The 11310-nt window shown below is 31.5% G+C and overlaps 1 protein-coding gene across 2 annotated transcripts; it reads right to left on the bottom strand.

Moving 5' to 3' along the window:
- Positions 1 to 3654: 3654 nt before the first annotated feature.
- On the bottom strand, positions 3655 to 7452 carry LOC137832727 (transcription factor GTE7-like). Of its 2 annotated transcripts, none has more exons than XM_068641041.1 (4): positions 5644 to 7452; positions 5317 to 5536; positions 5055 to 5225; positions 3655 to 4954 (listed from the first exon to the last, which is right to left on the bottom strand). In XM_068641041.1, exons 1-3 carry the CDS (start codon positions 6946 to 6948, stop codon positions 5167 to 5169), a joined length of 1584 nt encoding a protein of 527 aa, XP_068497142.1. In that variant the 5' UTR covers positions 6949 to 7452; the 3' UTR covers positions 3655 to 4954; positions 5055 to 5166. The 2 variants fall into 2 exon arrangements, with proteins under 2 accessions (XP_068497142.1, XP_068497143.1); XM_068641042.1 differs by having other exon boundaries at positions 5079 to 5225; positions 5644 to 7193.
- Between the last annotated feature and the right edge of the window lie 3858 nt (positions 7453 to 11310).

The raw sequence follows: 11310 nt of genomic DNA, 5'->3' as shown, positions 1-11310 counted from the left end.
TCGTATCATACTTCATAAGCACTTATTTAAAATCATTAGTAAAGGAGGATTTCGTAACAAACAAATTAATTTAAAATTATTAGTAGAAGGACAATATGGTAGGGAATGACAAACATGTTGATCTAGAATAAACATTTATTTATCATTATATTTATAAATACACATGTGTTATACTCACATACAAGGTGGAAAAGAGAGGGTGAAAGAAACAATATTTCGTGTCACAAAAGTTTCTTACAAGAGAGAAAAATATTCACTAACTTAGTGAATGTTAGTACACATATTAAAGAAAATAATCCCCTAAGAGTGAAGGAGAGAGATAATTATAAATGATTTGTCATCCTTATGCTTCTTGAAGTTTGATTGATCAACTTTTTATTGTCATTTTTGTTGGTTGAGATTAATTTTCATGTTCTCGACTCTATGTGTCATTTGACTAACAATTTTACTCTATTTTGTCCTTATCCATCAATTGATCCTAATATCTCATAACTATTAATTGACTATTTTACCCTTATAACAACATATATAACATTTGTTTTGTAAGATATGATTAATATTTATAAGATATGATGTAAAAATATTGATTTAGGATAAACGTTTAACTAAATTTTAACACTATAGAAACACACATTTATTATTTTGTATAATAATAATAATAATAATAGTAGTTAAATTTAAGATTAGTTCACCTACACATATAACTTACTAATTGTTAAATAATTTAGTATCATATTAATTAATATTCAGCGATTTTATAGAAGAAATAGTTAGTTTTGTAGTGTTCATTTACCTATTATCATTTAACTTCCACATATAGACTTCTTTAAGTGCTGTTAAAAATTAGTATTGCCATTGGGAATTATTTTTCACTAAAAAATAAATTTTATTTGAGTTGAGTGTTAGCAGATAAATTAGTAATATTTCACATTTAAATTTTGAATTAAACTATTTTGTATGAGTACTTGGACTTGTCTTTCACTCCCTTTACAACATTGAGGTTGCTACACTTTTTTTTTGCTTCCTTTTGTGCCAATTTTGTTTTACTCTTTGCGTCGTTTACTTTTGTCTGGTCATTTCGAATGCGTGATCAACATTTTCTTTATTTACCATTTATGGTTATCATTTTCTCATTGATCTCAAAATGTGTGTGACTGTTTTTCTTATTTAAATTTTAAATAAAATAGGTTTTTTTTAGTCATTTAGTGATTTTTTTTTATTTCATATTTGATCTTCTGTCTATTGGTATCGCCATGGAATATAAATTATATATTTATTTTAAGTTAAATTTAAGAAATGTTAATTCCTTTTAGCATAAATATTACATTAAAGTGTTTCTTGTACTATATTTTTAAAACGTATTGTAATTTTAAACCAAAAGAATGATGTAAATATAACATGAGAGTAATTAAAAAATTAAGCAAAAGAAATAGAAATTGCGAAATAGTAAGACGGATTAAAAAGTATTTTCTAATAGTATTGTTTATAGTAAGATATTTCTGAGTTGATAATTACATTTAGCATGTTAGTTTAGAAGTATGAGGATGAGATGATTAGCGATTAAAGTAGCATGATAATGTTGCAATTACGCGATAACCACAGTTTTTGTATGCTTCCATCAATAACGCCCTGAATCTATGGATGAATCTCAAGACAAAAATGGTTAAACACAATTCCCCTGTGATGTCATGGAATCACATAATTATTTTTAAATTAGAATAGAGATAAATAAAAAATAAAAATATGATAATAATTTATTTTTTTAAATTAAAATCAAAATAAATAATCTGAATATAGATAAGTAATGTATGAAAAAAAAATAAAGAAACAAGAGTCAATTAATAAATATTAGAATTAAAATAAACAAAATAAAAATTATACACCTCTAGCTAAAAATTATAAAAAAACAAAATTAATATTAACATTTTTTTAACTCTTATCATATAATTTAATAATAATGAAACACATATAGTTTCACAGTTTTAATAAACTTTTGTTCCAAATTAAAACGGCTACGATGATGAGCAAAGGAAGAATAAACGGGGTGGGATTTGACGGATTGAAGATGTGTAATGAGCACTTCCTTTTTAAGCTCAAAACTTAATTTAAAAACAACATAAACTGTCTCAGGTTCTGGCGGCTGCTAAAAATTAAAATACATAATTCAATTCAACCCTTAATTATTTTGGTGCCATGGTTTCTACTTTTCTATTTAGAGGTGAAAATAAGTGTAATACATTTTTAATATGAATTAAGCTTAGCATTTAAAACTACAAATACATATAATTAATGTCATTAATTCATCTTTCCATCCTCTAAATACATGTATGTATGACAGATAGATATTAATGCACTACCATCTACTGCCACTGTCTCTTAACTATTATTATTGTTACTATTTCATATTATTATTATTATTATTATTATTTGTGTGCGTGTGAAATGAGTTAAAAAGTATTTATTTATACATAATTAAAATACATTAATCTTTGCGGGTAAGTATTTTTTTTTATGTATAATAAAGTCAAGTATTACTTTCAATATTTTTAACTTTTTTTTATCATTTTTATATTAGAGCTTAAACATGTATTTACTGCTATTCTTTGTGTTCGATTTCAATCTAAACCAATCCGTTTAAATGAAACTCGTGTTATCAATTCAAGTCTCAAGTTGAGACCATCTCTTAGAAACTATTGATTTACGTTCAATAAAAAATATATTTCATTATAAATCAAATTCAAAATTTAGTTACTTTACACATGTTTTTATGAAACCTTTTACGTTTAAAATTAATGTGATCTGAACATATAATAATAGAATATATAATTATTATAAATTCCTAATTTAATATTTTGAATATATTAGTATATAATTGGTTTTAGATTTCTTTTACACTATTTGATTTATGTTTGAATTCAAAGATAAACCAAAGATATTACAGAATAAATAATTATTTACGAAACTTCAAATACGTATAATATTTAGTAAATGTGTTTGTTCACTTGGTACAAAACAAAAGTGAGATTGGACAATGTGTTTCTCTACTTCAAGGGTAAGACTACGAGGATGAGGATGAGCATGGGGATAAAACGTTAAAAGAATAATTTTATCATCACTGTTGTTAGATAAACTCAAATTGGATTACCAAGTTTCTTACTTCATGAGATGAATTGGTCTTGTATGTTTTAGAAGGTTTATCCTCCATTTTTATAATACTACTACCAACGCATAAGGAAAGAAATAAGATTAAAAAGGTTAAATGAAAACAGAAACAGCATTTGCAGAGGGCAAAATGGGTCATTAGGGAAAATTAAAGACATGGAATGCAGAAAGTGATGACCAAGACTTAATGAATGAGAATGAAATATTAGTAATGGGTTGACACAGACTGCTCATGCCCATTCTGCAGCTTCTGAATTCTGATAGAGGAATGGATGACGGATTGCTGTCTGTTTCTATCATATCATCTAAAGATCAATTCTCCATCCTTTATTTAAACAAACATTCTACCACATTTATCACTTCAAAATCAACTTTATTAAACTTTAAATGGGTATGATTTTCAACCTTTTTGGTATAAGCTTAGTTTATTATGAATAAATCTTAATGTGGTCTCCCCCCGACAATAAAAAAACAATGTCAAATAGTAATATATTCATGAGGAAACAGGTTTTCATTCTTTTCGTAATTGAAATAAGCCGCAATGCCCAACAGAACAGATTACACAATCATACCAGGGAAGGGAGTTCGATGGCAGGAAAACCTGAACAAAGAAGTTTACAGAATTACCATAGTTAACAAGAAAGTAATGTGCCAACCAGCTCCCGGTTGCTCATGACAAGAAGAAAAACAACAGAGAAAAATTCATATCCGCACCAGATCAAGTACAAAGCTACTTGAGAATCCATTTCAACAAAATCGTTGGTGACATTTAAGGATTAAAAGAGCATTATAAACCGTGCCACAGACCCCGCAGCTCAGCCTTTACTGTCGAACAAATGCCAACGTACAGCTTTAACTGTTGTCGAACAAATGCCAATGTCACAATGAGAGCCCCAGACATAAGCACTACCTGAGTGAGCCTTGATAGACCGATCCATCCATGTTATGTTTCATAGTATTCTCCATATGATGGGCAATAAGTGAAGGCACAAAAAATCATACACATTCTAAAAAATTATCCTAAGTAAAAATTGGCCACAAAGAAGAAAATAGCCCATTGGAGAAGGATGAATCTTGTGTCTTCCCCGTCTAGTAGGCAATAGGTATTATATATTCCATCCAATGTTAAATCCTATCCCACTCTGAAGTTGATTATTTTTTAGTAGACAAGTACCAAAACTCCACAACCAGTAAACTGATAACAGTCCCGAGGCATCTCAAGCACTTCAAACCCCTTCCACGTATAAACGCCTCAGTTATGCCTCTCTTTAAAAAGGCTGAATTCTGTAGCCATGAACCACCGAAGGAATGTTTTGATTCTTCGGGGACCACACGTGGCATCTAGCAAATCTTCACACAGGAATAATCCGTAACTAGAGGTATAACCACGACCCTGTCTGATTGGACGACCTTAAATCAATTGATTCATCTTCGTAGCTTTTTCGTACCTCGGTCATTAGACTGATTAACGATTCAAAAAATCCAATGCACAGATCCACAAAATGGATTTGAAAGAGAGAAGTTCAATCTATATACCGTTGCTAATGTGTACAAGGTAAAACTCAAATATTAATTCTCTGCATTCTATTCCTAAATCTTCAACGAGTCTATCCTAGGATTTTCACATTTCAGTCAACGTTCTGGCCTACAAATCGTTTTGGTGATAACTTTAGGTTCCGAATATATTTGTACAGATTTATAACACACCCAAATCCTCGAGCAGGTGTCCAGCTCCACAATCCAAACCGCCACTCCCGAAACCAACTCACAAAACAAACAACTATCACAATCCCTGAAATGAAAGATAATCGCAAATTTAGCCAGCCAATCATTCCATCTCTGAAAAATCTCACTGCACCAAAAGAATAATATACAAAATGACATGGGCATACCTTGTCCATGTTTTCAATCCTCACCCTCAAAGGAAGCCAATGAAGCATGCATTTCTTCATCCACCCACCCGCATGATCATGTTTGACCACTAGTAACAAATATCCCTCACTGCTACGAATGCCCATTGTCTGCTTCAGAGTCACTTCCTGAGGAACTCCCGGAATCCGAATCTGCAATGGCAATAAAACTTTTTTTTAAGTTTTTTCCTCAGAAAAATAGTTTCAACCACAAACCAAAGCCTACACTAAGGCAGGGGAATACCACTTGACGATGAGGAATCACTGCTTGAACCGCTAGAGCTACTAGAACTACTGGTTGCATGGCCACCAGCAACATCTTTATCTTTCTCAATCTCCACAGGCGGGAACATACTCATTGGCATCTCATCCCCAATGTCAACATCCTCATCTCCTGCTTCCACTTTCTTTGGCTTCTTCAACTCAGTTGGCATCCCATCAGCCTTCTCACCGGCAGGCAATTCCTGTCAAATAAAGCACCAAAAATTAGTTACTGGTAACGACATTACTGTCAATGCTAAGTAAGAATTCGAGCCCAAAAATAAAGTGATCAAACTGGTAGAAGATATACCATATTGGCTTTGTGTGGAGCCACATTGTTGTTGCCCATCAATGCCTGCCTCTTAATCTTGCTAACCATCTTCTTATAATTAGTCACCAACCGATCAAGTTCCCAAAGGGTCTCTGTGTCAACAGCCTCAATATCAAGCTCGATCTCATCCCCATCCTGCTTCAAATGCCCGTTCCTCCTCCTTATGATCTGCACCACCTGTTCCATTTTCTCTGCTGGCAAACTCTGCAGTCCTAACCCAAGCTTGTGTTTCTCTTCAAGACTCATCTCCCTCTTGTTGGGATCCTTAGCCTTCGGCTTAGGTTGCTTCAAAGGCTTAACGGGTGGGGCTCGCATGGGAGAAGGTGTGCGCACGGGGAACTGCAGCAAAGGAGGGTTAGAAGAACTTGCAGGAGGCTGAGGAGGCTCTTGTTGAAATTTCGCATGAGGGATCAGATTCTCCTTCTTCTTCACTCTCTCTGGCTCAACGTGGCTCCACGAACTGGCCTGCAATTCCTCCTCGAAATCACGATCATGTCCAACCAAATCTTCGAATTTCTCATGCATCGGGCGATAAAGCTCCTCAAACCTCGTCAAAAGCTGCTCCGCCATGGTGTACACATCGTGACCCTTAGGGTTATAAGTCAGTGCATTCTTGAAAGTTAACCTCACATCAGAGGCGAAATCCGAAGGGGCCGAGTACTTGTTTTTGGAGAGATTGGACTTCACCGTTCCGAGATCCATAGGCTGTTTAATTATATCGTAGTAATCATGGAGACCCATTCCGACAGCGTCAACTGGTACATTGAAGATCCACCCATGTTTGTGTTTCATCAGCTTCTGCAAAACCTGCGAGCAGCCCTTCATCAAGTTCCCAACTTCCGGAAGCGACCGTTTAAAATCCTTCGCGGAATTCAACGGCAGGGGTCGTTTGTTACCGGAAACCTTTTTGCTCGATGATTTCTTCGGGTGGCCGCCATTGAAACTCTGCCCAGGTTGCAACTCCCCTGACTCGATTCGAGTTCTGAATTTCTGAACCTGTTCGAGCTCCGACACAAGCCTATTCTTGATGTCGCCGAGTTCCTTCTTCGATAAGGATCCGATGTTGAAGGACACGTATTGGGAGTGAGTTACTACTTCGTTGGATCGCCTGTTGATAGAGGAAGCATCGTCCGAAGCCGATTGGTTCCTTTTGCTATTTGCTAATTTAGGATTAGAATTAGGGTTAGGGTTAGCGAAGGGTGCTTTTCCCATGAATCCAGCTCCACCGACTCTATGCTGCGGCCAATTAGGTTCGTTCCGGTTAGCTAAGACGGCGGAAGCCATAGAAGTGCAATATCACAGCCGTCTGGTGAGATTCTGTCGCCGCTCCGGCACGAGCTTTCCAATGCCGGTGAAACAAAGCATGAGTCAGCTGTACTAAGAGTCACACGCGCGAAGAAAACACCGAAGCGCAGTTGAAGATGCTCACGTGCCGCTGGCGAAAGCACCGATTTGGAAGAGAAAACCGGAAAAAGTTATAAGCTTAGCGTTTAGGGTTAGGAAGTGCGGGTTACCCTAATCTGAGCGAGGAATGCGAGAGTGCTAGGGCCGATTCTTAAAGGCGATTAGATCTGCCCGCGGGTACCCCGGGAAGCTTCCTCTGTTGTTGATTCTCAGTTTAACTGTGATCCAATGGATGAAGGCGATTTCCCAGCTGTGCCGAAAACTGACCGTAGATCTAGAACCAACGGTTGTGATTTCCTAATTCCACCACGTGGCGTTCTCATATCTGGTTCATGGAGAAGGTGGTGCTTTGATTTGGATTTGAGTTTCTCCTGCATTTGGGATGAATGTGTTGTGAATTTGGGATGATTTATAGTATGTATTTTGGAAATAAATTAACAGTATTGTTTGGATAAGCATTTATCCATTATATTTACTAATAAACTAATAAATATTAAATCATTTTAATTAACATTTAATTTTACATAGTTCTACACTTTCGAAAGAGTCACAACCATCAATGCAAGCTAATCAAATCAGGTTTTTTTTTTAAAAATATTACGAACCTAATAATTTTCATTTACTTTTATTTTATGATTCATTAATAAAAAAGGGATACTCATAATATTTAGTAGAAATAAAAAAAAAATTATCATATAAAAAGTATAATATACCTTATAAAAATATCATCTAATTCTTCTCAAATATAATTTTTATGTTTACTTTTAGTTAAAGTTTAATATATACAATTTTATTTTATAAACCATCTGTATAAATTTAACCTGGAAAAAAGTTATTCTCCATTTAAAAATCTTAAAAGGGATCAGGCTTGTTAAAACAATCCAATTACATTTACATATTCAAATTTGTAAAGAAACTTAAATTATATAAATTTTTAATTATTAAATTTAGAATAAAATAAGTATTAGGTATAAAATGAATAAGTAATCAAATAGATTAACCTAGTGAAAAATATAAAGAAATTAAGTTTTACAAATATTTTAATTATTTAACTTTTACTAATTTTTTTAATAATATTTGAATTAGTGTCTATAAAATTAATATGTAATATTGATACATGGTAAATGAACAAATACAGATAAATATTGAATTTTTTGTAGTTATTGTATTACTTAGTAAATTTTATTTAGTATATACTTTTTGCTATTCAAATAGAAACTTCAATTTGTAAAATATTTGATACTCTATACAATGTAAATTTTTAAATGTTATAGTGGTGCAAATTGTAGTTTTCTAAATATATAAATAATAGAAAATGGAATAGATTATGTAAAAAAATGCAAGATTGAACATACTTGTAACATTTTGATATTCTTCAATAAAGAAAAACAAAAAATTTGCCTCTTTAATTATTCATTTTACTCTATCTTTATATATTATGGAAAAAGATAAAACAATAGTATTATATTAATACATTTTATTTTTTACCAGTCAATATTAACTTATTTTTAAAACTATAATTTCATTATTAATGTAACATTATCTAATATTATATATAAATGGAATTTAAATTGATTTTCTATTTACTAAAGATTATTTAAATACAAAATTTAAAATTATTTTGAATATTTAAAATCTTTTAACTTCAACTTATTTTAATTTTCCTTTAGAATTGAGATGAAATTTTAATCAAAGTTGAAATTTGAGAAATATATAATGAACTTATAACTTTAAGAGTTAAACTAGTTTTAGATGTTTGAAGTAGTTATCTTACATTAGAATTAGCTTTAATAAATGCATGATTAAATTAGTTATATTTTAATCTTATCAAATATTTAACAGGCAATAGTCTTCCTGTCCTTTTTATTTTTTTCTCTAATTTTAACACCTATACACTTTTTATATCCTTTTAATTGCTTAATTTATCATTTAAGTCCCAATAGATAACTATAATTTTTTATTAGTTTCTTCCTACAATTAAACATTTTATTTGTAATCACATGGATGCAAGAACTATCATGTTTATTTTTTATTTTTTTTAACCACATTGTTATTAAAATGAGAATATATATATATATATAAAGACATAAGAGAATTCCATTTTATTGAGGGAAATAGTATTTTTTCATCTTTTTTAAAGCAGAAAAAATAATCAAAGTTTGTGTTTTTGCAATTTATTTTAACAATCTTTAGTCCTTGAGAATTTACTCACTATTGATATGGAACACACACATATACATTTTAAACATGGAAATAAGTACTCTGAAGAAAATTTTATGTATCATTCCAACTAAAAAGTTAGTCCCATGCAAAAATGCAATAACGAAACAAAATTTATGAGGTACCTTTAGTGAATTAGGTAGGTTTAGATGCCTCAGAAAATGGTTTTATGAATACTTGTCCATTAAAAATTTATCTCCAAACCTTTCATCCCAATAATTATAAAAACAAATTTCTATTACATTATGAATTATGTATGATTTTTTTTTTAATGTTAAATAAACACCCTATTATATTATTAGAAATATTCTATTTGAATGTTAGGTTGAATGGTTGATAAGACAAAAAAATCATTCAACTTTTCAGTCAAAAGTAATAAAGTAAAAATCTCGTCGAATAAGTAAGTTGATCTAAATTAAGAACTATAAAATATCATTAATGATTTATTGAATCTGGACCAACGTTATTAACAATTAACAATGAATACCCAATAGAAAATTATAAATAAGAGAAAATTTCATATTAAAAGGTATTGACTTTTCTGTGACCTTAATATCGACTTGAACATTAAAGTATTTGCATTTACTCCATCTTTACACTTGATGGAGTATTATAATAATAGAACATAGGATTGAAGATATTCATCTCTTATATTGTTATATTGTAAGAACAAGAAGGAGCAAAGTATTTGAAGTATGTAATTATAGAACAGCAAAAGAAATATATTGATAACTACTAATTCATACATAATAATTTGATGGGATCCACTGAAGAACAGAAAGTGTTATATAAAAATATATTAATACTACAACAAGTGTGTTTCTTTGTATATCAGAGTGACAGCACAAGCATTAGCTAGCGAAAATAATAGTTGGGTCACAGCAACACTCATCCAAGAGGCAACAGCAACACAGAGCCGCAAGGCTGCATAGGACAAAAAATAAACAAAGTTATTCAATTTTGGAATAATTTTGTTTTTGGTTACTTTTCTACATATTTACCACATTTATCTTATCTTTTAAATTATAAATACTCTGACAAATTTTTAATTATAAAAAAGTTGTTTTATCAACAAATTATTGATACAAGTTTTGAAGCCATGCCATTAAAGAGAAATTCTAATTTTATTAACAGAATCAATAAATATTTACATTTAAAAAAAAATTAGAAACTGGTATAGTAGTTTTTTTTTTAATTTTAATAGTAAGCTCAAATTTAGAGAGAAAAAGCATCCAAAGTGAAAACTTAATGTTAGTTTTGCTTAATTGAAGATGTTGCAGTATATAATCTTACCATCCCTCAAGGAAACCCGGTTCTCTTCTGGGCGGTGGAGCAGCATAGTACTGCGGTGGCGCCGCCACCGGAGGTGGCCCCTGGTAAGGACCTGCGTGGACATAACAACAACTACTCAGTAATAATTGACAAAAATATAAATTGAAAAGTTTTAAATTCAGGCCATTACATATGCATTGGACAAAAACTTGATCAAGTGACAACTAAACAACAACTTTCTTTATTGCCATACAAAAGAGAGAATTAATGAAATTCAAAGTAAGAGTTCAACATGATAATTTAAGTGTAAATCTCTATAGGTAGGGTGAGTATTGGGCTCAGTCCCATGTGATAAGCTAATGGTCGTTAAGAAATTGTTCAGATCATCAAAATTTCTTAGTCTCATTCACTTATGTCTGAGGTTAGGTGATTATAGAGTATTAGGCCGAATTCGATGTAGTGTGTTGAATGATCATTTGTCAATTTCGTCTTAAAAGATTTTTCCTCCATCAACATAAATTGTGGGAATCCGCACAATTAACGTGAGTAAAAAAAGAGTATTTTTTATAGAAGAAGGCCAATAACAAGGCGAAATACAACAAAAACAGTGGGAAGAGACTAATATATATACACTACATATGCATGTATATAAACTTACCTTGAGCTGGGTAGGGATAGTCATATTTGATCTCATTCATCTCACCAAGAGTAAGAACCCTTTGCAAAAACCAGGTAGACCCAAAATATTTC

This window comes from Phaseolus vulgaris, chromosome 6, assembly GCF_000499845.2.
Source record: "Phaseolus vulgaris cultivar G19833 chromosome 6, P. vulgaris v2.0, whole genome shotgun sequence".
Classification (NCBI taxonomy): domain Eukaryota; kingdom Viridiplantae; phylum Streptophyta; class Magnoliopsida; order Fabales; family Fabaceae; genus Phaseolus; species Phaseolus vulgaris.
Note: the sequence above shows the minus strand (reverse complement) of the source record. Positions and strands in the feature narration are given on the sequence as shown.